A 27,386-nucleotide genomic window follows, 5' to 3' on the forward strand; every position below is an offset into this window, starting at 1 on the left:
TGTACCTTACAGGTGTACTGTACGCTTTTTCTTTTTCTTTTTCTTTTTTCAGCACGAAAACTCTAGAGGCATCTAGAGAATATACTTGTCAATGAGCCGTTGACTATAATGACATGACTGACCGTTTACTATAATGTCAACGGACAAGATATTTCTATTCGAGATTTGCGAGCGCGAAAGCAACATTGACAAGACCGGCATTGACCGATATTCAAAACTAAGCTATTCACAGCGAGGGAGATAAGTCAAGGGTGGCGGCGCGGCTAGTCCATGGCGGGGCCATTCTTCTCGGCCATTTGGAGGTGTTGGCGGCTCTCGGGCGCCTCCGGGTCGGCGCCGCCGCCGCCGGGCTTGACGAACTCGGTGTCATCGGCGGGGACGATCCTCTTCCAGAACCAGTGGCTCCTCCACACCAGCATCATCTCCTCGATCGGGACGTTCTTGGTCTCGGGCACGAAGAAGTAGACGAAGATGGTCATGATGAGCACCCATCCCGCGAAGAAGAGGAACACGCCGAACTTGAAGGTACACAGCATCTTTAGGAAGGCCTGCGCGATGACGAAGGTGAAGAGCATGTTTACCGAGACCGTGATGCTCTGCCCGGCCGATCGCGTCTCCAGGGGATAGATCTCGCTGGGGATGAGCCAGCCGAGAGGACCCCACGACCACGCGAAGGCCGAGACGTAGAGGCAGATGAGCACCACCACGAACGCCGCCCAGCCCTTCGGGATGTTGCTGCTCGACGAGAACTTCACTCCCAAGACGATCCCAATCACGATCTGGAAGCCAAGCGATCGATCAAACACAGGACACACGCGAGGATAAAAAATAACCAACCTGCGAGAAGAACATCTGGACGCCACCCTCGAGCAGCAGCAGCCTCCGCCCGTACTTATCCACAGTGATGATCGAGAGGAAAGTGGAGACGAGGTTGACAGCGCCGGTGATCACGGCCGAGTAGAGCGACGCGTCGTGTCCAAACCCGATGGTCTCGAACAGCACCGGCGCGTAGAACATGATCACGTTGATCCCGGTCAGCTGCTGGAAGAAGGGGATCAGGATCGACATGACGAGCTGCGGCCGGTTCTTGCTCATCAAGAGATTCTTGTATGGATGCTTCACCATGTTGGCTTTCTGGCTTGCCTCCACGATATCTTCATACTCGACATCCACCTTCTCGGTTCCACGGACTTTCCGCAGGACTTTTCTTCCTCGGTCGTGGCGCCCGCGCTCAATCAGGCTGTTCGGAGTGTCCGGGAGGAAGAATCCTCCCAGAGTCATAAAAACTGCTGGGACTCCGGCGAGAGCGAGCGAGAGCCTCCATCCCCAGGGATGGATCTTGGCGGTTCCATAGTTGATGAGATTGGCGCAGAGGATTCCTATTGTTATAGCGAGCTGGAACATGATGTTCATGGCTCCCCGGATCTTGGCAGGCGCGAGCTCGGAGAGATAGAGAGGAACAGCCTGCACGAAAAAAAAAATTCAAGTTTTTGCAACATAAAAAAGAGATCTCTGGCGAGATCTTAAGCTGACAAGATGGAGCTTACCTGGTTTCCAAATCCAACTCCAATACCCAGCATGATTCGCCCGAGGATGAGCATCTCGATGTTCTCGGCGGCTCCAGTGAGCACGGCCCCGACTAGAAAGCTGAGACCACCGAGCAAGATGGAGGGTCTTCGTCCATAGCGCTTGGTCACCCACGCCGCCACGAACGAGGCGATGAGCGCCGCCAGGTAGAGCGAGGACGTGAAAGTGGTGAGCCCCTGGTTGTCATACTTGCAGTAGTGAGCATTGCCGCTCACCGGCTTTTGCTTGTTGCGATAGACCACGGGGAAGAATTTCTCCAGGAAATCGTCCATGGATGTAACACCCCCTGTAGATAGACATCTCCATTTCAGCCAAGCGATCAAAGTTTCCAGACATTTTCTCCCCAAGATCTAAAGAAAGAGAAGAAGAGCTCTGGAGGAGTCGAGCTTACCGGAGATTCCGATGTCATAGCCGAAGATGAGACCACCGCTAGCGGCGACGACGCAGGCGAGCACCACATAGATCGTTGTTCGTCCTTGGTACTGATCAGATCTACCGCCTTGCGAAGAGAGCAACGCTCCTCCCGCCATAGCTGCGCTCAAGGAACCACCAAAAAAACAGGAAGAGCGTCCTCGCTGAAAAGAAAGGCGTTCCCAAAGACTTTCAAGACATTAAATTCCTCTCTTATCAAGCTTTGACGAGACTAATCTTTTTTCTTTTTTTTAGCCGCTATAATTTTTTGGAGCTGAGTGTGGACTTTTAGACGAAAACACCAGCTGGTGGAGCCAAATTACTTTGTACGTTTGCATTTTGTATGGTTGCCAACAGCCAGCCACCTTCTAACCACATTTTTTTGGGCTTGTTTAAGGTTCTTAGCGTATGGGAATGGAGCGTTTGGCGAAGTTTCGCAATCGATCGCAAGCTGGTCGGAGGAGGAAAAGGAGGAGAACGAGGCGGCGATGGAAAGCTAGATCTCTCTTTTTTGCAAGCTTTGCATCCATCGCCCATGACCTGCCTGGCTGGATTTCAAAACACGAACGCGGCTAGTCGCCAGCCTTATCCATCGAAAGATTTAAGATTTCACGCAAGTTTCACGAGTCTGCGCACGAGCACTGAAAATTTTGCAGGATGGTAACGAGCTCCAGGTGTCGAACCAGGTGTCGATCGAGTTGGCGTATACGCGAGAATTTACTACGCAGCTGTTACGATGAGATAAGATTTGTCACACAAAATAAGATACCCTGTCGTCCAAATTAAAATTAGTATGATTTTTGAAGAAATTCTACAGATTATATGGCAACATCATTGACTTGGATATAAAGAAAGAGTTTTGGAAAGACCGGACCGCCCAAGTCAAGCAAGCCTGCGTTTGAAAGCATAATATACATAAACCAGTGTTAGTTCTAAACCTTATAAATTAAAGGCAGGAAATACTATTCTGGTTTCAGATTTGCGAACTTTACCGCAGGCATTGTGCAAGCCGCCAAAAGCATTTAACATTCTTTCCCCCGAGAGAGAGAGAGAGAGAGAAAGAGAGGTATAGACAATGTTTCAAAAGTGTTGACACTGCGATATTATATATATTTCCTTGACACGAAAGGCGAACCGCACATAATGGAGCTGCTGGCTATGGTAGCATTGCTCTTCTTTCTCGTAGCTCCACTCCTTTGGATCTTCAATCTCGTCGTCGCCTCCCGCAAAGAAACTCCTGCTCAAGCTCTTCAAATTCCTCCGGGAAACTTGGGATGGCCGCTCATCGGAGAAACTTTCAGGTACGCTGTCCAATCCGGCTCTACTTTCTACGACGAGAGAGTTGCAAAGTATGGCGCCGTGTTTAAGACGTCGCTCTTTGGCTCCAAGACTGTGGTTCTTCCAGCTCCGGAGGGCAACAGGCTCATCCTCATGAACGAGAACAAGCTCGTCAGTGTCTCGTATCCAAAGTCCGTGAGCGTTCTTCTGGGAGAGAATTCCCTCATTGCGCTGCGAGGTGACGAGCACCGGCGATCGAAAGCTCTGCTCATGACGTTTCTCCGGCCAGAGATGCTCCAAAAGTTCGTGGGTCGGGTGTGCAAGGTCGTCCACGACCATCTCCAGAAGTTCTGGAGCGGTGGCGACGAGGTGATCCGGGTGTACAATCTCATGAAGATGTTTACATTCGCTCTGGCTTGCGACTTGCTCATGGGCCTCGACATTGGCGACGAGGAGATGGAGTTTCTGGCCAGAGATTTCGATACGCTGGTGCGAGGGCTCTTCCAGCTCCCCATCGACTTGCCTGGGACACAGTTTTGCAGAGCCAAAGCTGCGAGGAAGAAGCTCGATCAGTGCTTTGATCGCCACATACGAGAAAAGAGACGAGAGATTGCGGGAAGTTTTCGTGCTAGATCTCATGAGCAGGATATGTTGGAGGTATTGCTCACGACCAGGGATGAGAATGGAGAGTTCAGTACGGACCTGGCAATCAAGGACAACATTGTTTCGTTGCTCTTTGCGGGGCACGATACTTCGAGCGTCGCTCTTACCTGGACATTGAAGTTCTTGGCGGATTCTCCCTCTTGCATGGACAAAATTGTGCAAGGTTTTCGTATCAATCCTTGCTCCTCTCGATCCGATCAGTTTGGCTGACATGAATTGGTTGTTGTTGTTCTTGGCAGAAAACTTGGCGATTCGAAACTCGCGAAGTTCTTCCGAGCTTTCGTGGGAGGATTTGAGAAAGCTAAAGTATACATGGCAAGTGGTCCAGGAATCCATGAGGATGAGGCCTCCTGTTGGCGGTGGCTTCCGCGAGGCTCTCGTCGATTTGGAGTTTGATGGATATGTCGTTCCCAAGGGATGGAAGGCAAGTTTCTTGGTAAAGTTTTTGGAGATCTTACACTGAAATTATCTTGCACAGCTCAATTGGACCACTGCTACCTCATACAGGAAACCAGAGTTTTTCGTGGAGCCAAACAAGTTTGATCCATCTCGCTTTGATGGAGGGAATGCAATTGCTCCATACACTTTCCTCCCGTTTGGGGCAGGCGCAAGGATGTGCCCGGGCTCTGAGTTTGCAAAGATGGAAATCCTCGTCTTCCTGCACTATTGTGTTCTCCAGTTCGATTGGAAGCTCCTGGAACCCAACGAACAGGTGATCATCGATCCAATGCCTCGCCCTGTTCATGGAATGCCTGTAAGAATCTCTAAAAGAAATTAAAACTTTAAATTGTGTTTTCTGTAATTATAAAGATAACATAAGAAAAAAGATAAAGATGATGAACACAATAGTAATAATGAAACCAGATTTCATACGTTATGTACACTGTGTTATTTGACATCAGACTGGAAATAACTATTTGTTGACCCTGAGCTACACTTCATTCGTTCATCCAGTCCCAGTTGGCTGGGCGATAATTCAACGGCGTGGAGCCCTCGGCGTCTCTAGCTTGAAGGTCTGCCCCTTTGCTTATCAAAAACTTGGCAACCATCTCCTGCTCGCAAACACAGGCATAGTGTAGCGCGGTCTGGCCTTCCTTGTCCTGAAAAAGAGAAAGGAAAGGCCAAAAAAAAAAAAAAAACACCATTTTTTCCACGTAAGAGACAGATTCTATACAAATATCTGTACCTTAGCTTGAAGTTTTGCTCCTCTGGAAAGCAGCAATTCCACAAGTCCCAAGTGTCCACGGTCAGATGCCCAGTGAAGGGCCGTGCGGCCATCGCTGTCTGGAAAATTCTTCTGAAGTTAAAAGAGGCGCCGTGTAGGAAAAATTCCATCCTACCTTGGACGTCCACCGGGACGCCTTGACTTAAAAGTTCCAAGAGACCAGGCTCGTTGCCTTCCCGAGCAGCAATGTGGAGGGCATCCAGCGATCTACAAAGACAAACGAACTTAAAACGAGCCATCGCCTTTCTTAATCGACGGGGGGAAGCGATATGCAAAGTGGACTTACCCGTCGTCACTCCTTTCATCGTACGCTAGTGTGCTAAAGACAGGCCCAACAGGACCTTTCTTTTGTTTGCTTCCGGACGTTCCTTCTTTGCCCTTGCTCTGAGAAAAAGTATAATGCTCATTTGAAGTTCTTAAAAGCCAAAGACTTACTTTCTGATTGCTCGCCCAATCCGGACTTAGTTCTGAAACAAGCTCCACGTATCGTTCCATAGCCTCCTCTTGGCTAATGTTCCCCAATTTCTGCCAGGCATTCCTTCAAAACAATCTCCCATCAGCGCTAAAAAAAAGAGAGACATTTTTGCGAAGATCCATACCATTTTGCGCGAGCAGTCATCTTCAGTGCCGATGGCTGCACAGTATGACACGGACCCTCCGTCGCCACCTTGTAGAGTCCATACAGTTGGAGTTGAGTTTCACTGGAAACCTTCAAACCGCCAGCTTGAGTTGCTATGAAGCTCGACGCAGCTCCAAAAGCTTCATCCAACTCCGTGCTCTCCACGCCCTCCCAATCGGAGGAACCGTCATCATCTTCGTCCATCGCCATGGCCGAGATCGATCTGTTGGAGCCAGCTTCCGCCTCCACGGAAGAGCTCGTAGATGGTTCGTAGCCAGCTTCCATTGTCGCCAAGCTCTGATGTCCTGTGATCGCCTCCTGTTCTACGACCTCGTCCTTTTTGATAATCGGCGCTGGCGATCCAACTCCAGCGCCGGAAGCCTCATCGAGCCCACCACCCTCGCTCACTTCTGAGAAATCCGCCCTGCCTTCGCTCAATCCAGATATGTCTGCCCTGTCACCCTCGGAATCCACAGAATGTATGCTCTCTTCCTTCTCATCGGAAGAGCTGGAAGCACCTCTTTCATCCTTTCCCTCTTGAGCTTCTTCGCTTGGAGACAAACGCTCCACCCTCATATTCCCGGCCCTCATCGAGCTCCTGATAGCCATAAACATCGATAGAAGCTTGGAGAGCATAAACGCGAAGACGATAGCTACAAACACTGTCTGCGCGAGCTCCTGCAAATCGGCCTGGCGCGCCATTTCCCTGATGCCTCCCCAGCTCCACATACCTCCAAAACCCTAATCCTAGAACCTGTGAATCACGGAGAGCTGTGGAAGACGCGAAGAGGCGCGCTCCGCCAATGGATCCTTTTCACTCGCTCGCTCGCAAACCCAAACCCTAGGCCGCGTTTGAATCGAATTCCTCCTTTTGCGCTTTAACCCCTGCCCTTTTAGGTGAAGTTTGTTCGAGGGAAGGTATATGCTTTCCACAGCTGCGGAAAGATCCTTGCCATGATTTGAAGGGTCCAATCAACTGATTCACGCAGATGCTCGGTAAAAGTAGGGAGTTAACAAGCTTATTTATCACAGGGAAGAGCCCAGCGCCGATCGAATCCTCTCAGCTACTGTACCGTGGGTGTGACCTAAATTTTGTAATCCCTAGCTCCAAGGTATGGCGAGTGCGGCAGTGGACAAGACGGTGGACGAGCTGCGGCACGAAATTGCGGAGCTCTACCGGCAGAATCGAGAGGTAATTCCGGTGTCGCGGCGCTGGCGCCAGGATTGAGCGCCTGGATTTTGATTTCTCAGATAAATGAGAGGCTAAACAATCCAAGAGGAAGGCGGCTTGGAAGGGGTGGATTTTCGAGAGCTGTAGGCGGGCGAGGGGGCGGTCGAGGAGGAAGAACCAGAAAGGTAGGAGAAATTCCTGTTAGGTCACTTGCGTTCTCAGCCTGTCTTTCTGTTCAGGCTGATGGTGATTTGGAAGGTCCTCCAACGAAGAGACTACATTCTGTTGTTAAGGTACGGTGGTGCTACAAGAGAAAAAAAATTCTCATGGTTTTCTTTCAAAAGGTTAATGGTGATTCGGTCGAAGCTCATACAAAAGAAACTGGCACGTCTTCCCCCCGTGGACGAAGAAGAGAGCCCTTTCTTACAGTAAGAACCGGCATAGTTTCTCTAATCCTCTCATACTATCTTTCTTTTTCTTCAGGGGCAGGCGCAAGAATTTAGAACCGAGCCAGTTCCCAAAACTGTTTCCAAAGTGGACGACCCCAAACTTGCAAAGCGAAACAGGAGAATGTTTGGCGCTCTTCTGGGAACTTTAGAGGTATACTTTTGCATGGATGGCTATCTTTCTTGAATGCTTACTAGGTCCTTTGTTGTGTTTCTGGTCCAGGTTGGGGTTTCATTGCAGTTCGGAGAACGTTGTCGTTATGTTTCCTGTCTCATGCTTGCCTGTTATTTAAGCTTTCTCTTAGGAATGTGTTCTTTCATCTTTTTTCACTCAGAGAGCGACTCTCAACTAGTTGCTGCGTTCTTCTGTGTAGAAATTCAGAAAGGAAGAGATGTCAAACTCGGAATCAGTGATGCGGAGGTCGGACTCTCTCAAAAGAGTAAGCGTCTTTGTTTTTACTTCGGTGCCGATTGACAAAAGTACGTATGGAATGCAGGCTGTACAAAAGGCTCAAGAAGAAAGCGATAAGTTGCGACAAGAGGAGCGGGAGCACCTAACGGAAAGGCGAAAACGTGATTTGGTAAGAGCCGTTGTTTTTTGCATCTCTGATGCGAGGCCTTTTTCCATGCAGATGCTTCGAGCAAAAATCTCTGCCAAGGCGGAAGAAAAGCAAATCGAGCTGCTGTACATGCAATGGACAGCACACCAGAGCAAAGTTAGTTCGTTCCTAAAGTGAGTTCGTTCGTTTCTGCCGGTGAAAGAGCGATTGACTGTTCATTTCATCTCAGGACAAAAGCAGAACCAGGAATACATTATCTTCCAGTAAAGCAAACAGAGCGTGACAAACACCAACTGGAAGAGCAACGAAAGGTATATCATCTAAAGTTTCGGGTAGACGTGACGTTTCCTCTCAGGCTTTCGAAGAATGGAAGGTAAAGTGCCGGGAAGAGCTGGACGAGTACCAGAAGCAAATAACCGAGACGTTTCTGGCCAAAGCTCAGGCAGACATTGATAGAGTCGTGGCTGCTCGAAACAGGAAGAGGATCCAATTCGAGGGCGGTGACAAAGAGATGGAAGAAGAAGCCGCCGGTGGCAATCTAGGCGAGCAAATCGATAACGAGAACGAAGAGCTCCAGGACGAACAGGGCCAAGAGGAAGAAGTGGCGGACGTGATGGAAGAAGAGGATTATAGGCCGGAAGATGATACAACGCTCCCGGAAGGAAAATCTAGCTGAAAAGATTTAAACAGAGTATATCCCACTTGTGAGAATAGAAAGATGCGGATTCTTGAGTATATTCGTATGTGTACGGGTTTGAGTAGAGGGAGTACGGCACTTTGGACTGATTTTAAATCTTTAGCGCTCCCGCGCCTCTATGCTAGGGTTCTAATGTGTGACGATGGGATTGTGAGCGCTCCGGCCGCGAGGTATAAAGAATTCCGGAAAGATCTTTGATAATCCCATCCACGCAAAGGTCGTGTGTGTGCTTGCTCGATCAGGTTAGCGACCGGAAAAGGATGATATCAGAGGCTGCGATCGTGTTTGGGAGCTGGATTGGGGGCCAGGCATGGCGCCGCCACTTCATCTGGGCCTTGCTGGTGTTCTGTATCACTTGCATTTTCACGATTATCGCCTTCGTCGGCGCCAGGCCGTGCTACACCGATTGCCGCAAGGGGGGAATGCTGCCAGATAATCGATCGATCGCGGCGAGCGCTGGCCACGGGCGGCTGCTCACAGTCAAGGGATCGGAGATTTTCGAGGTAATCGTGCAAGTCTCTTTCTCCCCATTGTCGATCGATCTTGAAATATTTCGGCCGCCAGAGCGGGTTTTGGTCGCTGGGGAGGCAAGAGCGGCTCAAACGCGCCAAGATTGCGATCGAGAATCTTCATCTCCAGGATGAGCTCGACGATCTTCACGACGATGGGGTCTTGTATCGTAACATCTCGCGATTCAAGAGGTATGATTTACCGATCAAACGTGATTTTTTTATATCTTTTTTACTCCAGGAGTTACGAAGCAATGCAACGGGTATTCAGGATCTTTGTCTACAAGGACGGTTACAAGCCATTGATGCACGAAGGCCCCAAGACTGGAATTTACGCGTCCGAAGGGCTCTTCATCGCTACCATGGAACGAGGGAATCCCTTCGCCGTGACCGAACCAAAGATCGCAACGATGTTCTTTATCCCTTTCAGCCTCAAGCAAATGGTGGACTACATGTATGACACGAACAGTCACAGCATGAAGAACATCCAGAGCTACATCGCCGGCTACTTGAGGAGGCTGGCATCGAAGTATCCTTACATGAACGCCACAAACGGGATCGATCACTTTTTTGTCTCTTGCCACGACTGGGTAAGTTTGTTTCTTTGCTTTTCATCTTGTATACTTATGGTTTCTACTCTAGGCTCTTATGGCACTGGAAAAGCAGGACTGCCAGAGAAACATCGTCAAGGTTGTCTGCAATGCCGATTCATCTCGAGGCTTCAACACATCCAGAGACGTTTCGTTGCCGGAGACACGAGTTCGACAGGGAAAACACTCGCCGATCATCAGAGACACTTCGGGAATGGACAGGCCTTACTTGGCGTTCTTCGCGGGCCAAATGCACGGCAAGCTGCGGCCAGTTCTCCTTGCCCACTGGAAAGACAAGGATCCGGAGATGAAAATCTACGAGGTTCTTCCACCGTCTGTGGCGGAGCGAATCTCTTACAGCGAACACATGAGGCTGAGCAAGTACTGCATCTGCGCCGCCGGATTCGAAGTCAACAGCCCGAGGCTGGTGGAAGCGATCGTGAACGAGTGCGTGCCGGTGATCTTGGCGGACAACTTCGTGCTACCTTTCAGCGAAGTCATCAACTGGGACAGCATCTCGGTGACGGTGGCGGAGAAGGATGTGGCAAACTTGAAAGCCATCCTGGCGGGGATCCCTCTGCGGACGTACAAGGAAATGCAGGCACGGCTCAAGCACGTCAAGCGCCACTTCGAGTGGAAGAACAGCCCCGAGAAGTATGACATCTTCAACATGATCGTCCATTCGCTGTGGACGCAGCAACTCAACAACGTTTAGAAGATCTTCGATCCAATGCGTGGGCTGACAAGGCAAGTTCTTGAAATCTCTTTAATCTCTCTCATTCTCTCCTTTTCTTACAAAACTCTAGGATTGGGATAAAAAATTTGTACTGTGACTACTTACAAGTGGAGTTTATAAGCTACAAGAGTATGAAACGTGTAATTCTTCTTAAAGGTCAGTCCAGAAAGAGAAGATTAGGGTTTATAGCGATGGCCTTCTTCGATCGTGATGCGCACGTCCAGTTCTTTGCAGGATTTCTCGTCCGCGGCCTGTCGGCGGACTACCTTGGGCAGGAATGCAACACGCTCTCGTTAGCCTACTTCGCGATCTCGGCTCTCGACATCCTCAATGCCCTGAATCAGGTATTTGTCTCGGATCGCGAATGCGAGCGCTTAGCATTGCTCTTTCCCTGCCGTAATATCAGATTCCGACTGGCGAGATCGTGGATTGGGTGTATAGTTTGCAAGTTTTGCCGCTCAAGGAGCTCGATGAGTACGCGGAGAAAGGTCTGGAACAGTAGTTGTGAGCGCTGGAATTTTGATCGCCGTGTGGATCCAGATTTGAGGTTTGGATTTCTTGGATCACGCTCGACTTATGTGTCTCGTGATGTGCGTTTGCTCTTCCTCTTTTTGATTTCTCTTTCCTTACCTCGGTTTTCTATTCTTTCATTCAGGGCGTGGAGTCCTCATACGATGGTGGTCACCTGGCCATGACTTACTCGGCTTTGGCGATTTTGAAGATACTTGGAGACGACTACTCTCGAGTCTCTAGAAATGCCATTGTTCGTTCCATGCGATCGCTACAGCAACCGGATGGACGGTAGTACCGAATTCTCTTGAAGAACTAATTGTTTCTTCCTTTTTCTTGGCAGCTTCACTCCTGTTCATCTGGGTGCTGAAAGGGATTCGCGTTTCCTCTTCTGCGCAGGTGAGCAAAGCAATGCTATGCTTGTGAGTATAAGCTTTGCGCTGATGTCGTTCCTTTCTAGCTGCCATTTGCACTTTCCTTCAAGATTGGAGTGGCATGGACGTACCGCTGGCCTGTGACTACATAGCCAAATGTCAGGTTGTTTTGCGATGGATGCTGACGACTTAGCTAACTTGTTTCTTTGTTTTCAGTCATATGATGGTGGTTTTGGATTGTGCCCGGGTTTAGAGGCTCATGGTGAGGATTTCTTGAACATTTACGCGTGATATTTTCTTTTTCTTTCTGTGGCTGAAGGAGGTGCTACCTACTGTGCGCTTGCAGCTCTCAAGCTTATTGGACAGTCTGCTGAAAAGGGAATAACAGGCATAGACTTCCCGCTTCTGACCAGTTGGTTATTACAGGTAAAGTAGCCACTGCTTGATTGTTGAGTAGATTTTCTGAATCCTTTCCATCTTCAACTAGCGACAAGCAGTTACCGGAGGCTTTCAAGGAAGAATCAACAAAGCACCAGACACATGCTACGCTTTCTGGTAGGAATTTCCGCCACTTCGAAGCACGTTTTGATGACTTTTTCTTACAGGGTCGGGGCCAGCCTTGTTTTTCTTGGAGCCTACGAACTTTGTGACCGAGAAGCTCTACGATTGTCTTTGCTTAGTTGCCAAAGCGAGGTGAAGAACGAATAGCTTGCTTTTATCTCAGTCTGACACTTCTGGCAGAAAGGTGGATTCAGCAAGTATCCCCATGACGATGCGGATATGCTACATTCCTACTACGGTGTCTGTGGCTTCAGCCTTCTCAACGAGCCTGGGCTTGAGAGTCTATGCTGTGAGCTAGGCATTTCCGCTCGTGCTGCCGGTGATTTCGGCATGGGTTCTGACACGGTGAAGTTTTCATATCTTGAAGAAGAAACTCCCGACTAACACCATTCAAACTATGGTAAGTTTGAAGTAATATGCTTTCCCCTGGTGACTGATCCTGAAAATTGTGTGTGTGACGCAGAGGTGGTCAATATGCTTGGAACCAGTTGATCGCAAAATGCGGCTGGAAAATTATGCCGGCTATTTGGCCTGGGGTTTGTCTCATCTTGTCCTTCCTCTGTTCTTGCGGCTTGTTCTACCGCGTTCTTCTCCCGCATACTCTTAACAGCTTGTGACAGTCGGTATTTGGCTACCTCCATGTCCACAATTGGTTTCGGGTAATTGGTTCCTAGCTCGACACCAGCTGCTTGTAATCTACTTACAGGTGCACTATATGGATGGTGAATCCACTGGTTTGGGAGCCTGCTGAGTTCTGGAAGCCATCTCCGAACATACTCCCCTTTGGAGTCAAGCTTACATCCTTCCTCCTGCAGCCGTAGAGATATAAATTTCAGCGCTACATTTCCGTGCTACTTACGTGAGGATCGAGTACACGGTCTAGTTCGTGGCCATCGGTCAAGCAACCGGAAACGTACTTCCAGCCGAGTATATCGCTCTCTAAATCGGCATCGAGCAAAGTGTCCCAGAAGTATTTTATCCCCCAGGTCCAAGGGAGCTGCAAAAACTTTATCAGGAAGCTGGATGTTACCACTCGAAGTTTGCAGTGCAGCCATCCTGTCGACCATAGCTCGCGCATAGCTGCATCCACCAACGGGTAACCAGTTTTTCCGAGCTTCCAAGCCTTGAAATGGATCTCATCGTTACTCCAGGGGAAGTTTTTCAGCAGGGATTGCTCCTGAGTGAACGGGAAATGGAAGCTGATATATCTGGAGTACTCCCTCAGGCCTATAGCTCGAAGAAAGAGATGTGCGTTCCGACGGGGACAGAACAGCTGCTCTTCGTCTCTCTGTTTGGACCGTATGCAATTGTAGAGTTTCCGGATGCTGAGCTCTCCAAAGTGCAAGTATGGAGAAAGGTGTGAGGTGGAGTTGTCTGTCGTCTCTCTACTGGTGGTATAATCGTTAAGAGGGGCGACTAGGAAGGCTTGAAGAGCATCGTTTGCGTGTTTACATCCAGGGGACCATGTCCGCGCCAGCAACTCGTTACTACTTTTCTCGGACTCATCTTCAAGGCATAGCTCCTCTATACTACATGGAGTGGGGAGATTTCCTGCAAAACTTATCACATCCAGGTATTCTGCTTTTTTCTTTTTTTGTTGTGCTTACCCCGGTAAGGAAATATTCGTGCTTGTGATGAATCAGGCATGTCTGGCTCAAAACGCGTTCGCAAGAAGCGGTTCCAAAATCCTGCGAAAGTGGTAAAGGCGTGGCCCTGTTCGTCGTATATCTCCCACGGTTCGTGCAAGGTGTCGCAGTTGAAGTTGTGTACAAAAATTCCATACTCCAGGAGTCTCTGCTTTACACGACGATCACGGGCCACAGTGATGGGATCTGCTTGCAATGCATCGAGTAAGTTCTACCACGCCGTAAGTTTTCCTAACTCTCTTACCGTACAGATGGTTGCAGAAGATCTGAGTTGATCCTGTAGCTCGAGCTATGTTTACCAGCACAGAGAGCGTGTCGTTCCCCTTTTGGAGGAGGAGCGAACAGCCGTAGCTTGCAAGCGATGCATCGAGGTGAATGAGGCTCTGCTTGAGCCACCATCTTGAGTGTCGGCCCGGTTGGAATTCACCCTCTTCTGCTGGACACCAGATGAAGATTGGAAGGACGACTCCCGGCGCGTTCGCCGCGGCGAGCAGCGCGGGATTATCTTCTACACGAAGATCTCTTCGGAACCATACCAGGTTACATGCCTTAGAGTTTTCCATTCAGTCACTGAGTCTTCAATGCAGGACAAGCTCGAGCTTTCAATGGAAACATTTTGGAGCCGGGCGCCACACTAAACAGCGTAAGCATATACTTTCCATTCAAGTGCTTGCTTGTTGTCAATTGCAAGCTGGTCCTGGAGCTTAGTACCTTCGTGGCTTCTTTCTCAACAGCTATGTGCTTGATGGCCCTGCTCAACATTCTTATGTGGTGTCTCTTAGTTGCTGGCTTTGAATTGAGGAGAATGGCCCATGCTGTCTGGATTCCAGAAGTTAATGACAGCGCTTGGAGAGATCTTTCTGGTTGGCATTGTCAATCTTTGCTGTATGTGGATAAGCTAAATCTCTGTCGCTGAAATCCAGGAAAGTGAGCGCGTTGTCAAACTCAGCTTCCACCAACCAGTGTGGACAAGACGTTATGGTATCAGCTTATCCGAGTCCCATGTGAAATCTACCGCAGCTGATTCAATGCTGGGATCTTACAGCTGGCCATACTCCATGCTCTGGTACGACAGCTCTCAAAGGTCTTCGGAGTTATCTATCAAAACTCTTTACTTGTTGGTGCAGGTCTCTTGTCAATTTTACAAGTAGCAGCCAAACAAGTGTACCGGGAGAAGATCCAGTCAATTTTTGGATTCGGCCGCAGCGACTCGTGTCTTGCTTGTTTCAGAGGTTTTGTCCAGTATTGACGGTGGCATATAGAGGACAAGGGCAAAACATGTTAAGTTTTTGCTCATGGTTATCATGTAAGGCACTCTCGATAACTTTAGCTAACGAACTTTTGAGATAGCTATTTTGGGCAATCCTAGTTGCTCAAATGGATAAAGCTTTAACCATGTTCCAGCTGACATTGATCAATGTTGATCATTATAAGAAAAACTGAACTCTAAATCTCTTTCCTCTATATTCAAGCGTATAGTACTGTTTCCAAGAATAAATGGTTCAATTGCTTTATGCATTTTCTTAAGTTTAGGAGAAAGTTTAAATAAATTGTTATGTATTGCATGTAAGAACATTTGGTTTGCTTATTACTTATTCATCCAATTGATCAGATAAAGTTTATAATCATCAATGGCTTGGTAGAAGAAGCAGTCTAAAGATGTATTAAGCTGGATCCTACAATGCATGAGTTCTTGGCCATGGTTGGTGGTAGTCACTTTTCTTAATAAGCATGTTTGTAATTTATAAACACAAGATTAATCTTATTGCATATCAACCATTAGATGATAGAATAAAAAAGAATATATTAGAAAGGGTTTAAGAAAGTTTATAAATTATAAATACAAGATTAATCTAAATGAATAACAATCATTAGATAGTAGAATATTTTAAAATATTCAAGTATATTTTAGGTATATCCACTACCATCTTAGTCCCCCTTACAAGTTTGCTTAAGCAAACCAAAAATTCTCTCTTAAGACTTTTTTTCTGCAGTTTTATTTATTATTTATTTATTTTAAAACCTAACTTATGTATTTTAGTATTTACAATAACTCTTAGCTTATTTTATAATAAGTTTAAAAAATATGTAAATGTTTCTATATACAAAAAGGTCATACTAATATAGCACTTAGTTTCTTTAATTTTCAGCTATTACAGCTCATTATTTACTTTAGCTATCAGTCATGTATATATAACTAACATATATATATATATCATCCTTATTCTAATAAATTGAATTAATATTTAATAAAATAAAATTTATTACCATTAGTATATAGAAAGAAATTTGTGATGGCAATTATGGGGGAGGTATACCAAAAAAACACACATGTACTTAAATTATTGAAAGACATATATATGAATACAAATGTATAGACATGCATTAGTGCCTGCCACATATGCATAGCAAAGTCGAGGTTAATGCCACATATGCAATTTTTTACGAAATTTTGACTTTGTATTTAGTTGAGGAACTCTCCTTGTTGAAGGTAATGGAAAGTGCTTTTCGAAGTTTTTGTAACTCAAGCTTTTGCACAATAAAACCAAACATAACAAAACAAATGCAACAAACCACTTGAATGCCAAAAACTTGTGTGTGTGATTAAAAACATGGGAAATCAATTCAGCTAATGTTTTACTAAAGTTATAGTATGATCTATTTGCTCATGGAAAAGCCACCATGTTCAATGGCTAAAAAAGACTTTGCAATCTCCTCCACACTACTCAAACGAATGAGAGGCACTTGCAAGACCAATCAAAACTATGTTCAAAATATATCTAAGATCTGCAAGAAAACACAAAATGAAAGGCAAATGAAATAAACACAAAGGATGGTCACAATGAAGAAATCACAAATTTGAGCTCAATAACACAAGAATGAAACAAAAAACGTAAAACGTAATATCAGTCTTGAGTGGCAATTAAGGTGTTATGCCAATGCATACATTGATGACAAAAATATTATACACACTGCTTATATAACAATTTAAAAGTGATTGTTTGCATAATATTTTTGCATGTAAGTCAAAATCTGCATATGTGTAAATATAATAATGAATGCATGTGTAATCATATATTCATTAAACCAAAATTTGAAAAACCAATATCAATTTTTTATCATAGTTTTTTCTTACGAATAAAAGTATAGAGATACACTAAACTTTTTCATAATGACTATCAAGCCACATCTCATATAATAATGCTAAATCCAATTGAAGAATATAAAATAATATTTATATATTTGATAAATAGTATATTAGCATAGTGGGAAGGAAATTTCAGAAATAGGAGATTCTCAATTCGGAAAAAAATTAGTAACAAATATACATCCAGCTTTTTCCGCATCATCAACCTGTCAACGAGCTGTCTGTGGTTGTTGCCCTGCGTGTCCACCAGGAAGGACTCTTGTGGTAAGATCCTCCTTTTTTTTTAAGTCAAACCAATGGGAGGAGATGCTTGGTGAGTGGAAATATGCCCATGCTTTTCCATGATCCCATGGAATCATTATACTATGTGCTTTTCTTTAACAAGAAAACTAGTGGGGCTGTGACGTCGTTCTTGAGGAATGAGGATTGCGTTTGGAATTCTTAATGTTTTTGATCGGTTACAGCTTGACCCTCTTGTAGCCCATTAAGGATGACAATGTGAAGGACGGCTATGGCCTTTCGGGTGTTCTAGAAACAGCAATCCTCTCTGGAGTCAGGGTTTGGGATCAGGGTCTAGAACTTTTCATGAACCTCTTTAGTTTGGTGTTATGGGTAGAAGAAACCATTACAACTTGTGATTTATATCATAGTGGTGCTACTTTTTTAGCGCTGCAAAGTTTGACCAAGAGATCCATAGAAAAGTTTAATGTGGTAGTTCTGGATTCTGGCTGGCATGGTACTCCCACTTACTAGTTAACATTTTGGCATTCTATGTGTATTGATCATTGCATTGATTGAATCGAGCCCCACAAATACAGGTGATGTGTGTTGTCTATAATGTGCTTCACCTTTCAAGTAACTCAAGTTTTCCTATGCTCTATTACAGATACGTCTTATAGTGACTCTCATCCAGGTGTTACAGCTTATATGTATATGCTCAATCATTCACCTCAAGAACATTTCATTATCAGTGTTATATCATAATGCTTCCTCACGCTTGACAACATTGGGCTCGGCTTGTTTTGTTCCGAATTAACCTTTTCTTTGTAGGGACACAGGACACCATATATTCGCACGAGGATCTATCAGCCAGGTCTGTTTTTGACTATTAAAATGAATAATGGCCAGCATTATCAGCCAAATTTTTACTAGAGGATCACATACTTTGGCATAGAAACGTACGGGGAGGAGACGCTTTGGATCGGAATCTCACTCGAGATAAAATCATGAAGAATTTCATTCGCTCTCTCTTCGCCCTCGCCCTGACAGCCAGGAATGAGTGTAAGAAAGATACCCCAATGAATTGTGTAGTAACAAGTGTACCACAAACTGGCGTGGCGGTGTATATGTCAAATCCAAAGTAGATTCGTTGGCATCCTTTTTCTTTATAGAGCTACAGCATGCCCAACTGTTTAATTGGAACTGCTAGCACACACCTTCTTGACCTCTTCCCAAAGGCGGTAGCAGAGAGCCTTCCAAGTTCCGAGTATAAATATCAAGTGGCAGACTCTCCACAAATAAGTTTGTGAGGAGCAGAAGCTCACAAAGATCGTTGAGCTTCTACTCTTTTCTCACAAACAAAATGGAGTTGATGGCTGCTTTCAGACTAGCACTCGGCATCATAGGTTTGCCCTGCATAATCACCAGCCTCTAATGTCTGATTAAAATGCTGTTTTCTTTTTCCAGGAAACATTACAGAAATTTCCATTTGCCTGGCTCCAATGTAAGCAACATATAAACTCAAGTTTTTTTGTTTGTTGTTTTGGTGAAACGTTTCAAATTTTAGGCCAACGTTCTGGAGGATCTACAAGAACAAATCAGTAGAAAAATTCTCCTGGTTACCATATGCAACAGGTCTCTTGTATGCAGCATACTGGGGATGCTATGCATTGCCATTCATCACAGAGCACAACATGCTCCTCTTCACAGTCTCAGTTGCACAAGCGGTTCTGGAGCTCATTTACCTCATCATCTTCCTAGTTTACTCCTCACCAAAACAAAGGGTGCATATCTGAAAGAGTTTCATACCAGAAGGCACTTATATAATATTTCGGTTTCTATGCAGGCAAGTGTTGCAGGAACAATTTTCGGTGTAGCAGCATCAGTTGCTGCAACAATTGCAGTAGCCAAGTCAGCAATGCACAAGCGACCAGAGAGGTGCATGTTTGCAGGGCTTCCAGCTGCCATTGTCACAGTTGCTATGTATGCATCTCCTCTCACTGTCATGGTAAGAAGATTTCTTTATTTCTTTCCTCACTGATCAAGAATTCTTTGTAACAGAGGCTGGTAATCAAGACCAAGAGTGTGGAGTACATGCCATTCTTGCTCTCCTTCTCAATCTTTGTCAATTCGGTTGCCTGGACAATCTATGGTGTTTTACAGCTTGACTACTTCATACTGGTAAACTTTCCTCTCCTCATTCTATGTGTTTTCTGTTTTTCCTGATAATATTTTTCTTCTTCTTCTCCATCCAGATTTCAGAAGGACTGGGTGCCATCCTTGGTACTAGTCAGCTTGTTCTATATGCTCTGTATAGACCAAGAAAGGACACCAGCAAAGAAGAGATTAAACTTCGGGAATTACGAGATGATCCCAAGAAAGCAGCACATATTACATTTCAGGAATTACAAGACGATGCCAAGAAAGTAGCACATATTACACTGGATGTTGACAAACTGCAAGGCCTGAACAAGAACACAGAAGAGGTCTCTCAATGCAAAAATTGAGGCTCCAAATTATATCTCCCAGCAAAAGAATATGGTCCTTTTATACTTTCTCACTTCTTTGCCTTGCCACAAAGCAAGACGTTTTGAGGAATTGGCTCGTTGATTCCATTGGGATCTTCCGGATTGACCACCCGCATGTAAAACTCTTGTCCAAGGTACTGCCTTATAACATTTTGAGACCGCACATTCCACATCCCAACGTTGTCCAGCTCCAGCATAATGGCAGTCCACGACTTGGCATACACCTTCAAATCATAGATTAAAACATCTTAGCTTGCGAATTAATAGACTAACAGCTTACTTGAACTGTGGATCTGGCAACCGCATCCACAAGATTGTAAGTTAGCCTGCTTGAAGTTGTCCAGTCCCCTGGTCCCATACTGAGAAAACATAGTCCAGCAATTAATACAAATACCGAAGTAACAAAAAGATAAAAACGATGAAAACACTTACCCAACCACAAAAAAAGCATAGCCATCGATATGCCAGGACTGTACTGGATTCTCGTTGTTCTGGAATATGATCTCCATGAACGACCTGTACGTGCCAGATAGCACCGACGCACCATTATAGGGACTCCGCCCGTCGGGATACTCGGGGATCGAGTTGGGAGAAAAGACTCCTCCGATCTTATAGAAATCTGCCAGCTTCAATGGTGTTCCTGGATGCATGTAGGAGATGCCATTCACAGCAAAGCGCTGTTTTCCATTGATGGCCGGGGCCGAGTTTGCGAGCTTTACTGTTTTGGAGATGTTGATAAGTCCATAGTGGAAAGACCCCTGTGGATTTGGCCTCGCGGCGCCAGCGGTCAGATTCCACCTGCAAAATGGAAGTGAGGCATGGGAAATGCAGCTTCATTTTTTATACCAGGATTACTTACTTGATGGTACGTGCTTGATTAAACGAGAAGTTTATATCACCCACAGCAGGCCCCGCTGGAAAGGGACCAGAGACACGCGAGAAAGAGTTTGTGTAGTGAAGAACTGCAACACCCGTGATCTCTGGGAGACTGAACCTGGAAGTTGCCATAATATAAAAGTCTTTGGGACTCTGATCAGTGGTGATGAGAACCGAGTAGGACTGGCCAACGTGAACGTCAAGTGAGTCGTAGAGTGCTTGAGCCGTGTAGGATCCCTCCGTCTCCACCAGCTTCATTTTGTGGCCTTGAATTCTAAAGTTGAGCGAGGAAACGCTCCCCACGTTGGAGATTCTAAGCCTGTAAGTTTTGCCTGCACCATTCTAGCAGTGTTAGTCTATCTGTTAGCTTATAAACGATAAAGCTTTGTGTACCTGGTTGTACTGTCAAGGTTGTTCCATAAGGACCACGTCCATTGATAAGCACGCCATCCCCCTTCCCAATCATCTCCCCTCGATCCAACGCAGCTCTTAATTGCTGGAAGAACGAAACATGTTTAACATAAAGGAGAAACACAAAAAAGCTACGAACTTACTGTGTGATTAAACTTGTACCAGTCGCCGATAAGAACTGTTAGCTCCGCAAAAGGAGGAGCAAATGGAACAGGAATCACTGCTCGGTTGTGGATGCGAATCCCTCCGTAGCCACCAGCCGCTCGTTGAAGAAGCAAGGATGGAAAGTAGGAAAACGTTCCAATCTGGTCCTTGGCTTGGAACTGGTAAGTCCAATTCTGTCCGGGCATTATTGGGCAGTTCGTTCCAAGCGTTCCATCTTGCCATGAATCTCGCCGCAGTTGCAATCCATTCCTAGAAGAAGAAAGCAAAAGAAATTCATCAACAAAGTGCCACAACAGGGCATTTGCTGCAAAGATGCGTTTGAGATGTTCCTACCAGGTAAGAAGCAGAGGCTCGTCCAAACTGTTGCGCAGATTGATAACGACGTTGTTGTTCGTTGTGGTCTCAAGCTCGGGACCCGGAAACTGCCCGTTTATCGCGATTACCTGGACGATCCCCAAGAACATCACAAAAAAGAAGACGATAATCTCATTGCCTGCAAAGATCTCGAAACACTTACCCGCTGGTTCACTCCCAGAGGCGATGTGCTGACGAAAGAAACATTCCAGTCGTGGAACTGGTACGGATCTCCCGCTCTGGCGACTAGTACCAAGGCGCATGCGACCAATGCAGCATTGAGGAGCAATGCCGGTCGCGCCATAGCTGGAAATCGCCCCCACAAGCCGCGATCGATCGAAATATCAGCAAAGAATCGAAGAATCGATGGATTTCGGCGCAAGAAGGACGAATCTAGCTAGAGCCGGGGTGGAGAGGCCATGGCCGCGAGCAAGAGGCGTCGTCGAGAGGGAGGAGGCTGGAGCAATGGAGAGAACCCTGAGAGCGACGGCGTTAACGAGAAATGAATATGCCACCGATTTGAGGCATGGATACCTTTTTCCTCGCGGTGGGCACGAGGAAAAAGCTCTGGATGCCCAGCCGCGATTAATCATTACTAATGGGGATTATCGGACTAAGAGGAAAGAGACCAGCCTCCATTCATGTGAATGGCGGGACAAAAAAGCTGACCTGGCGTGCTAGCTGTCCTAGTCAGCTTTAGTAGTCAACGGCCCCGATCTCCCCTGATCGCACGGCGCGCCGCAAATGCCAAAGCATATTCGTTTTCCCGCCGTTTGGAGGCCAGCACAGCTGGAAAAGGACCCCCGCCCCCGAAAAGAATGTTTCTTGGTTCTTTCCTTCACCGCGTCACGATAATGAGATCGGCGATCATGCTTTTTAACTCAAACTAATCCTGGCTTCCAACTGTTAGAGAATCTACAAAACAATAAGCAAAAACATACCTCGCGTCGTAAGTTGCCGAGAGAACATCGTGTGATCTCGCAAGTTTGTCAGTTGAGTTGCTTGAGATCTCGCAACCCAAGGTTAAGTCACTGCTCCGCGGACACGAAGCTTGCTCCAGAGTCGGGGGACTCGGAGTCCGATATCTGGAAGGGCTTCTTTGATGTCTTTCGAGGCTTCTTTCCCTGCTTTGGCTTTGCCGGCTTGTCCTCCTCCTCCGCGAACTCGTCTAAGTTGATTGGCGAGCGCGTGGTTTTCCACTCCGAGTCTGGAGCATCCCTTTGCCGCTTCGGCATTGACGCCGCGGATACCTTGTTCCGAGTTTTGTCCGAACTCGAGTGCTCGCGTACCACTTGATCGACCACCTCGAGAATTCGAGCACCGTACTTATTGCTCTTAACCCTGTTTGCAAGAAAGGATTAGCTAAGAAGGAAGAAGTTTTAGGTGAAACGTACTTCCCAATGCCGTTGATTTCTAGCAGTTCATCTACGGTCTTCGGAAGCCTCTTACTAATCTGATGAAGCTCTCCATTTCTGACACACAAAAAAAAGTCAGCTTTCCTACATATCAATGTAAACTCACCCCATGATATGATACGGAAGAAGATTCCCTCCAATTTCATTCATTATCTCCGTTCGTAACTTTTGAAGAGCAGAATAAACTTCCATCGAAATTGCCTGCCAAGGAAAAGTAAATCACATTGCCCCAGACAGAAGTTTATAGAACTCACGGGTGAGACCGAACTCGAAGACGAAAGTCCATCTTCTGGATCAGATAGCTTTGTCGCCAGAGGTGCTTTTTTAGTCGACACGGGAGTGCGTTCGGGTTTGTCAGCTTTTTTCGCAGCAGGAAACCTGTTTCCGCGGTCACTGTATCAGCCCCTAATCGATAAGCAAAAGAAAAGAATACTTCATCATGATTTTGCACACTCCATCGAATAGTTCCCGTGCTTTGTAGTCGTTAACCTGTCAACGTTTTCCTAAGCTTTGAAATTGTACTGAACATACGTACCTTTAAGATTGAGGAAATAGAGCCAAATGTATCGCTTTTGTTGATGTTTTCCTTCAATACCTCATCAAACACCAGTCGATGCAATATCCTTTCTACGACACTTTTGTTTAAACTCTTTCCTGCCCCGTGGAGCTCTTGCAGATGATGATTAGCGTTTTTAACCTGCAGTTAATATGATAGCAAGCGTGAATAAGCACGCATACATACCTGCTGGCTCATGGAACCTCGAAAAACATCTATAACATGCGACATGGTGAAGCTTTGGCCAAGACCATTGATGAGCTGCACCTGCATTTACAGTTTAAGTAATACCTCTGCCGAGTTTGTTCAATTGATAGCTTACAAGCTGCTGGCAAACTGGAGTCATATCTTCTTCGACAAAACTTACAGCTTTGGAGCAGTTATCGCAAGTGCTTTTGCAAGATGCGCTGTCAAATTTTTCACCAAAATGACCAAGTTGAAGAGATCTCCGACAATCCACCTCGTTTTCGCAGTAAGCACCCTGTGGTAGTCCTAAATTGAATGTACATCATCTCAAATCGAAGCTTACCATCCTTTGAAGATTGTCAAAGTTTGTTTTCATTTGATTCGCAGTGTCAGAATTGTTCCAGCTACGTCCAGTAGAAGTCTGATCGACAGCTCCTTGAGAAAGTAAATGCTTTACCCGAACCTGGCATTACAACTTCTGTGAGAAAATCATTCCCTCTGTTGTCCTAATGCTTACATAGTCACTATAGCTGTAGTAAAGAATACAAGAAGCTGGAAGATTGTCTCGTCCAGCACGACCGGATTCCTGGTTGAAAAACCGTTAAAATGCATCGAAGTAAATAAAAAAAAGGTACCTGGTGATAGCCTTCAATTGATTTTGGAATAGAATGATGTATGACGAATCTTACATCTGGCTTGTTGATACCTGTCAAAATTCCTGTGAAGCTCACGCAGTTTAGTATTATGCGGGCTTACCCATGCCGAATGCCACAGTGGCACAAATTATATTGATTTCGTCCTTACTCCACATACGTTGCACCCTGTTCCTTTCTTGTGGATCCATGCTAGCATGGTAGAAACCAATTTTGTGACCGGTTTTCTAGAAGGATACTTTCAGTACAATTTGCAAGAGTACGAAACATACTTACCCGAAGCTGTTCGCAAACTCTCTCGCAATCCATCTTTGAAAAGCAATAAATTATACCAGATTCACGAGGATAGTTTTCTTTGATGAAAGCGTCAATCTCTTCGTAGACTTTCTTTGTTTTTGGTACGACTGAGTACCTGCAGCAAGGAATTAGCCAACACATCACAGAAACATTCACAGCAAGAAACCTTAAGTTCGGTCTGTTGAAGGTTTGCCGGAAAATTATGCATTTGCAGAGACCAAGAGCTTGAACTACGTCTTCTTTGACTCTCATTGTAGCAGTAGCTGTAAGTGCCATCAGTGGTACGTCCGAGAATTTTTGCTTCAAAATGCCTAAATTCTTGCCGCATTGAAGAAAACGTCATGAGCTAGATGTAACACAAAATATTTCCTACCTGGTAATCTGGACGAAAGTCATGACCCCACTGGCTGACACAATGTGCCTCGTCGATGACAATACGTGCCAAGAGTCTTCTCCTGTGCAAGTTCTCCAAGTTCCTCAGTAAATTATCGCTTCTGTATGATTGGGTCAGAAAAGCACGTATACATTATGTAGTTGTAACCTTGCAATTTTCTCAGGCGTCACATATAGCAGACGGTATTCGCAATGGTCAAAATTAAGCTGCTGCAAGATTTGCCTTTGCTCTTCGTATTCCAGGTTTGAGCTTAGGTGTTCGGCTCGAATGCTGGCCTACAAAATGATAGAGTATTTATTCCCTTTTTTTCGTTGCAGTATACCTGTGAGAGATGCATTATTTGGTCCATAATAAGAGAGACAAGAGGACAGACTACCAGAGTCACACCCGGGCAGCAAATAGCTGGGAGCTACAGAAAAAACCATTTAGCAACATTTTTATATGGAAAAAAGCATACCTGATATGTAAGGCTCTTTCCTCCGCCAGTCGGCATGAGCACAAAGACGTCATGACCGCTCATGGTTGCATTGATTATTTCATGCTGATTTGGCCTGAAGGACTTGTTACCAAAATATCTTCTGTTGTTCGCCTAAACTTTAAAAAGCCGACGTAAAGAACAATAAACAAAAATGAAATATCTGCTGACCTTCAAATCCATGCTCCAAGGAAAATCACTTCGAGACCACTGCCTGTCGTTAGCACCTTCAACATAATTCACCTCGGAAAAATTCTGTCGAACGTAATCACGGGATCGCGGCGTGTTCAACGATAAACGTCCATCAAAAGCATATGGTTGCACAGACTGGGGCGTCGACCATTGCCTGTGAATATGATTTTCTTCGCTAGGAGGATATGGTTGACAGAACTGAGCCGATGGTGGACTGGACCACTGCCTCTGGATATGATGGGTTTCAGAAAAGTTTTCCCGTCTATAATCTCGAGGGCCGGTATTCGATGGTGGCGTGTCCAAACAAATTGTCGACGAAGCAGTAGCAGGATACCCTGCAGGTGGCGTGTCCAAAAGTATGGGACCTGTATGCGGAATCGCAAACTGCGCACCAGCTCCTGCATGGGTGCCACCAAAAACGGCAGGAGCTGATTGCGTTGCTTGTAATCCTTCAGGCGTGGCACTAAGTTGGCCGCTCTTCACATAATGTTCTGAGACAATCTGATCGAGATCAATATCCTGCATTCCAGAGTAAGACGCGAAAGAAACTTCACGCTGCTCGTTTACCTCGAGAAAGTCATCGTCCACAAAAGAGTCACATGTAGTAGCACTATGTTTAGAGACAGCCCCCGACTTCCCGTGAGTTTGTTCAACAACTATCGGACCGCACTGAGATACCGTCTGGTTCTGTGAAGGCAATGCGGCCGAAGCCAAGGGCTTTCGACAAATATTACTCGAGGAATCGATAACCGGCGCACTAATCCCAGGCCTGACGTAGTCAATGTGTGGCGCAGCTAAGCTTTTCCACACCTTTTTCCAAGTCACGACCAATTTAGAACCATTGAGTCATGCGAAGAATCCATGTACGCACCTTCGAAGCCGCTTGAGAATGATTCGCATCGACGGGTTGAATCACGCATGCCATAGAGATCCTAGAAACGTTTTTTTTCTCAGAGACGACAAAGACGAAAACAGCACAGGACTCACCGAGATAAATCCGGCCGCTGCCCAGGCAACGAGTAAAAGAAGCCACGATTCTTCGACGTGGATAAGCTCTGAAGCTTCTGCAAAACTTGATGTAAATTTGTTTCTACCGCTCCATCACTTGATCCGCATTTCCTGCCATTCCAGTCAGCAATTCCTCGGGATTTCTTCGGCATTTACCTCCTATTCATGAGTTCGTAGCATGTTGAAGCTCAAGCCGAGGAAAATCACTGCCCTGAAAACCCTAGCTGATCTCAGCCCAAATCTTACTCCATAGAAGCTGCACTGCTCACCCCTTGATTTCGAGCGGCTGCTACATTCGATCCGCGCAGTCTCTCAGCCCAGCGCCTTCCTCCCGACGAGCAATGCAGCTGAAACCCAGGGCTTCCCAAAAATGGAGGGAAAAAAGTGCGAAGAGCCCTAAATTTCAAAAGCCAGTAGTGGCGTACAAATTCTTAGTAAATTCTCCACCGTCCAAAGACTGAGCACTACGGATTATATAAACCTGTAAAGGAATAGATTCGACGATCACGAGAGAGGGAGTTTATCTTGCTACCCAAGACAATATTCGTTTTGCTCGCAGGATTTCTTTCTTTAATTTTGGGCAAAGTGAGGGACTCCGCGCAAGAATAAATAAGTGGTGTTAAAGCCAAATGTTCTCGCGAAATTGAAAGAGCTAACGCTGCTCAGGAGGCTCGAAAATCATAGCAATGGATCAAATATTACACGCGAAATTCATCATTGGAATCATAGGTGAAGTTCTTGATCCAGAAATCCAGCCAGAGCTTTCTCTTTCTCCTCTCTGTCTCTCTCTCTGTTGCTCAAATTCTTTTGTGCAATCAACCCATGTTTGATCGTCACTGGTGCGTGGCATTCTTCCAAAGTGATTGAATCTTTCCTCGATCATTCTTCTCCGCGATTTCATCAGCAATCTCTTTGCTTGTAGTCGC

General features: G+C 45.9%; 9 protein-coding genes and 1 long non-coding RNA gene across 20 annotated transcripts; 6 read left to right on the forward strand and 4 right to left on the reverse strand.

The window, feature by feature from the left end:
• Positions 1 to 136: 136 nt before the first annotated feature.
• On the reverse strand, positions 137 to 2,191 carry LOC9647546 (sugar transport protein 7). Its single transcript, XM_002981343.2, has 4 exons — positions 1,979 to 2,191; positions 1,548 to 1,873; positions 838 to 1,464; positions 137 to 779 (listed from the first exon to the last, which is right to left on the reverse strand). Exons 1-4 carry the CDS (start codon positions 2,115 to 2,117, stop codon positions 264 to 266), a joined length of 1,608 nt encoding a protein of 535 aa, XP_002981389.1. The 5' UTR covers positions 2,118 to 2,191; the 3' UTR covers positions 137 to 263.
• Positions 2,192 to 3,116: 925 nt separating this feature from the next.
• On the forward strand, positions 3,117 to 4,736 carry LOC9647547 (cytochrome P450 716B1). The gene is made up of 3 exons (XM_024686389.1): positions 3,117 to 4,102; positions 4,179 to 4,363; positions 4,418 to 4,736. The coding sequence occupies exons 1-3, from the start codon at positions 3,142 to 3,144 to the stop codon at positions 4,715 to 4,717; spliced, it is 1,446 nt and encodes a 481-aa protein (XP_024542157.1). The 5' UTR covers positions 3,117 to 3,141; the 3' UTR covers positions 4,718 to 4,736.
• A 52-nt stretch (positions 4,737 to 4,788) lies between these two features.
• Positions 4,789 to 6,705, reverse strand: LOC9647228 (acyl-CoA-binding domain-containing protein 1). Its single transcript, XM_024686391.1, has 6 exons — positions 5,764 to 6,705; positions 5,600 to 5,702; positions 5,451 to 5,548; positions 5,280 to 5,371; positions 5,126 to 5,223; positions 4,789 to 5,039 (listed from the first exon to the last, which is right to left on the reverse strand). Exons 1-6 carry the CDS (start codon positions 6,510 to 6,512, stop codon positions 4,878 to 4,880), a joined length of 1,302 nt encoding a protein of 433 aa, XP_024542159.1. The 5' UTR covers positions 6,513 to 6,705; the 3' UTR covers positions 4,789 to 4,877.
• Positions 6,706 to 6,811: 106 nt separating this feature from the next.
• On the forward strand, positions 6,812 to 8,695 carry LOC9647548 (pinin). Its single transcript, XM_002981233.2, has 10 exons — positions 6,812 to 6,975; positions 7,035 to 7,139; positions 7,194 to 7,247; positions 7,299 to 7,382; positions 7,438 to 7,554; positions 7,775 to 7,840; positions 7,898 to 7,981; positions 8,033 to 8,133; positions 8,190 to 8,271; positions 8,316 to 8,695. Exons 1-10 carry the CDS (start codon positions 6,898 to 6,900, stop codon positions 8,634 to 8,636), a joined length of 1,092 nt encoding a protein of 363 aa, XP_002981279.1. The 5' UTR covers positions 6,812 to 6,897; the 3' UTR covers positions 8,637 to 8,695.
• LOC9647229 (probable glycosyltransferase At5g25310) lies at positions 8,679 to 10,502 on the forward strand. Its single transcript, XM_002981234.2, has 5 exons — positions 8,679 to 8,807; positions 8,900 to 9,160; positions 9,222 to 9,358; positions 9,408 to 9,756; positions 9,809 to 10,502. Exons 1-5 carry the CDS (start codon positions 8,679 to 8,681, stop codon positions 10,469 to 10,471), a joined length of 1,539 nt encoding a protein of 512 aa, XP_002981280.2. The 3' UTR covers positions 10,472 to 10,502.
• A 164-nt stretch (positions 10,503 to 10,666) lies between these two features.
• Positions 10,667 to 12,571, forward strand: LOC9647230 (geranylgeranyl transferase type-1 subunit beta). 5 transcript variants are annotated; one of them, XM_024686422.1, is made up of 12 exons: positions 10,667 to 10,836; positions 10,899 to 10,980; positions 11,033 to 11,082; positions 11,148 to 11,293; positions 11,346 to 11,401; positions 11,463 to 11,539; positions 11,593 to 11,638; positions 11,696 to 11,802; positions 11,864 to 11,931; positions 11,982 to 12,069; positions 12,118 to 12,337; positions 12,401 to 12,571. In XM_024686422.1, the coding sequence occupies exons 1-11, from the start codon at positions 10,684 to 10,686 to the stop codon at positions 12,319 to 12,321; spliced, it is 1,077 nt and encodes a 358-aa protein (XP_024542190.1). In that variant the 5' UTR covers positions 10,667 to 10,683; the 3' UTR covers positions 12,322 to 12,337; positions 12,401 to 12,571. The 5 variants fall into 5 exon arrangements, with proteins under 5 accessions (XP_024542190.1, XP_024542191.1, XP_024542192.1 ...); XM_024686423.1 differs by having other exon boundaries at positions 11,723 to 11,802; XM_024686424.1 differs by lacking the exon at positions 12,401 to 12,571 and having other exon boundaries at positions 12,122 to 12,331.
• LOC9647231 (cryptochrome-1) lies at positions 12,273 to 14,146 on the reverse strand. Its single transcript, XM_024686427.1, has 4 exons — positions 13,828 to 14,146; positions 13,545 to 13,769; positions 12,797 to 13,488; positions 12,273 to 12,746 (listed from the first exon to the last, which is right to left on the reverse strand). The coding sequence occupies exons 1-4, from the start codon at positions 14,144 to 14,146 to the stop codon at positions 12,333 to 12,335; spliced, it is 1,650 nt and encodes a 549-aa protein (XP_024542195.1). The 3' UTR covers positions 12,273 to 12,332.
• LOC112350360 lies at positions 13,401 to 15,022 on the forward strand. Of its 3 annotated transcripts, none has more exons than XR_002993741.1 (8): positions 13,401 to 13,510; positions 13,581 to 13,787; positions 13,835 to 13,954; positions 14,031 to 14,122; positions 14,171 to 14,226; positions 14,318 to 14,446; positions 14,507 to 14,649; positions 14,711 to 15,022. It is a non-coding gene; the product is annotated as an uncharacterized LOC112350360 (long non-coding RNA). The 3 variants fall into 3 exon arrangements; XR_002993742.1 differs by having other exon boundaries at positions 14,366 to 14,446; XR_002993740.1 differs by having other exon boundaries at positions 14,171 to 14,446.
• Positions 15,023 to 18,283: 3,261 nt separating this feature from the next.
• Positions 18,284 to 19,656, forward strand: LOC9647549 (bidirectional sugar transporter SWEET1). Its single transcript, XM_002981236.2, has 6 exons — positions 18,284 to 18,356; positions 18,418 to 18,454; positions 18,518 to 18,734; positions 18,797 to 18,958; positions 19,012 to 19,131; positions 19,206 to 19,656. Exons 1-6 carry the CDS (start codon positions 18,314 to 18,316, stop codon positions 19,455 to 19,457), a joined length of 831 nt encoding a protein of 276 aa, XP_002981282.2. The 5' UTR covers positions 18,284 to 18,313; the 3' UTR covers positions 19,458 to 19,656.
• On the reverse strand, positions 19,442 to 26,841 carry LOC9647550 (monocopper oxidase-like protein SKU5). 5 transcript variants are annotated; one of them, XM_024686274.1, is made up of 25 exons: positions 26,730 to 26,841; positions 26,617 to 26,671; positions 26,440 to 26,556; positions 26,324 to 26,384; positions 26,020 to 26,262; positions 25,432 to 25,971; positions 25,243 to 25,374; positions 25,108 to 25,194; positions 24,933 to 25,060; positions 24,765 to 24,885; positions 24,558 to 24,709; positions 24,371 to 24,506; positions 24,198 to 24,321; positions 24,077 to 24,147; positions 23,959 to 24,027; positions 23,785 to 23,904; positions 23,578 to 23,736; positions 23,442 to 23,522; positions 23,235 to 23,396; positions 23,133 to 23,188; positions 22,954 to 23,077; positions 22,806 to 22,900; positions 22,679 to 22,756; positions 22,226 to 22,625; positions 21,751 to 22,176 (listed from the first exon to the last, which is right to left on the reverse strand). In XM_024686274.1, exons 2-24 carry the CDS (start codon positions 26,625 to 26,627, stop codon positions 22,313 to 22,315), a joined length of 3,180 nt encoding a protein of 1,059 aa, XP_024542042.1. In that variant the 5' UTR covers positions 26,628 to 26,671; positions 26,730 to 26,841; the 3' UTR covers positions 21,751 to 22,176; positions 22,226 to 22,312. The 5 variants fall into 5 exon arrangements, with proteins under 5 accessions (XP_002981392.1, XP_024542042.1, XP_002981393.2 ...); XM_002981347.2 differs by having other exon boundaries at positions 25,432 to 25,953; positions 26,440 to 26,571; XM_024686273.1 differs by having other exon boundaries at positions 26,440 to 26,571.
• Positions 26,842 to 27,386: the final 545 nt, after the last annotated feature.

The sequence above is a fragment of the Selaginella moellendorffii genome, unplaced genomic scaffold (assembly GCF_000143415.4).
Source record: "Selaginella moellendorffii unplaced genomic scaffold, v1.0 SELMOscaffold_48, whole genome shotgun sequence".
In the NCBI taxonomy this organism is placed as follows: Eukaryota; Viridiplantae; Streptophyta; class Lycopodiopsida; order Selaginellales; family Selaginellaceae; genus Selaginella; species Selaginella moellendorffii.

Excerpts from the sequence above, each read along its gene's own strand:
- LOC9647546 (XM_002981343.2), bottom strand. The coding sequence starts at position 2,117 with ATGGCGGGAGGAGCGTTGCTCTCTTCGCAAGGCGGTAGATCTGATCAG. Across the intron at positions 1,874-1,978 it reads CTATGACATCGGAATCTCCG|GGGGTGTTACATCCATGGAC; the intron begins GTAAGCTCGACT and ends GTCTATCTACAG. Across the intron at positions 780-837 it reads TCCAGATGTTCTTCTCGCAG|ATCGTGATTGGGATCGTCTT; the intron begins GTTGGTTATTTT and ends CTTGGCTTCCAG.
- LOC9647547 (XM_024686389.1), top strand. The coding sequence starts at position 3,142 with ATGGAGCTGCTGGCTATGGTAGCATTGCTCTTCTTTCTCGTAGCTCCA. Across the intron at positions 4,103-4,178 it reads CATGGACAAAATTGTGCAAG|AAAACTTGGCGATTCGAAAC; the intron begins GTTTTCGTATCA and ends TGTTCTTGGCAG. Across the intron at positions 4,364-4,417 it reads TCGTTCCCAAGGGATGGAAG|CTCAATTGGACCACTGCTAC; the intron begins GCAAGTTTCTTG and ends TATCTTGCACAG.
- LOC9647228 (XM_024686391.1), bottom strand. The coding sequence starts at position 6,512 with ATGTGGAGCTGGGGAGGCATCAGGGAAATGGCGCGCCAGGCCGATTTG. Across the intron at positions 5,703-5,763 it reads ATGACTGCTCGCGCAAAATG|GAATGCCTGGCAGAAATTGG; the intron begins GTATGGATCTTC and ends ATTGTTTTGAAG. Across the intron at positions 5,224-5,279 it reads CGTCCCGGTGGACGTCCAAG|ACAGCGATGGCCGCACGGCC; the intron begins GTAGGATGGAAT and ends AGAATTTTCCAG.
- LOC9647548 (XM_002981233.2), top strand. The coding sequence starts at position 6,898 with ATGGCGAGTGCGGCAGTGGACAAGACGGTGGACGAGCTGCGGCACGAA. Across the intron at positions 7,555-7,774 it reads CTCTTCTGGGAACTTTAGAG|AAATTCAGAAAGGAAGAGAT; the intron begins GTATACTTTTGC and ends TCTTCTGTGTAG. Across the intron at positions 7,982-8,032 it reads AAAGGCGAAAACGTGATTTG|ATGCTTCGAGCAAAAATCTC; the intron begins GTAAGAGCCGTT and ends TTTTCCATGCAG.
- LOC9647229 (XM_002981234.2), top strand. The coding sequence starts at position 8,679 with ATGCGGATTCTTGAGTATATTCGTATGTGTACGGGTTTGAGTAGAGGG. Across the intron at positions 9,359-9,407 it reads AACATCTCGCGATTCAAGAG|GAGTTACGAAGCAATGCAAC; the intron begins GTATGATTTACC and ends TTTTTACTCCAG. Across the intron at positions 9,757-9,808 it reads TTGTCTCTTGCCACGACTGG|GCTCTTATGGCACTGGAAAA; the intron begins GTAAGTTTGTTT and ends TTTCTACTCTAG.
- LOC9647230 (XM_024686422.1), top strand. The coding sequence starts at position 10,684 with ATGGCCTTCTTCGATCGTGATGCGCACGTCCAGTTCTTTGCAGGATTT. Across the intron at positions 11,402-11,462 it reads GCGTTTCCTCTTCTGCGCAG|CTGCCATTTGCACTTTCCTT; the intron begins GTGAGCAAAGCA and ends GTTCCTTTCTAG. Across the intron at positions 12,070-12,117 it reads TGCTTAGTTGCCAAAGCGAG|AAAGGTGGATTCAGCAAGTA; the intron begins GTGAAGAACGAA and ends CACTTCTGGCAG.
- LOC9647231 (XM_024686427.1), bottom strand. The coding sequence starts at position 14,146 with ATGGAAAACTCTAAGGCATGTAACCTGGTATGGTTCCGAAGAGATCTT. Across the intron at positions 13,770-13,827 it reads CTTCTGCAACCATCTGTACG|ATCCCATCACTGTGGCCCGT; the intron begins GTAAGAGAGTTA and ends CATTGCAAGCAG. Across the intron at positions 13,489-13,544 it reads ACGAATATTTCCTTACCGGG|GAAATCTCCCCACTCCATGT; the intron begins GTAAGCACAACA and ends TAAGTTTTGCAG.
- LOC9647549 (XM_002981236.2), top strand. The coding sequence starts at position 18,314 with ATGGAGTTGATGGCTGCTTTCAGACTAGCACTCGGCATCATAG. Across the intron at positions 18,455-18,517 it reads TCCATTTGCCTGGCTCCAAT|GCCAACGTTCTGGAGGATCT; the intron begins GTAAGCAACATA and ends TTCAAATTTTAG. Across the intron at positions 18,735-18,796 it reads ACTCCTCACCAAAACAAAGG|GCAAGTGTTGCAGGAACAAT; the intron begins GTGCATATCTGA and ends GTTTCTATGCAG.
- LOC9647550 (XM_024686273.1), bottom strand. Across the intron at positions 24,710-24,764 it reads ACTTTCGTCCAGATTACCAG|AATTTAGGCATTTTGAAGCA; the intron begins GTAGGAAATATT and ends CAATGCGGCAAG. Across the intron at positions 23,737-23,784 it reads TTGACAATCTTCAAAGGATG|GGTGCTTACTGCGAAAACGA; the intron begins GTAAGCTTCGAT and ends GGACTACCACAG.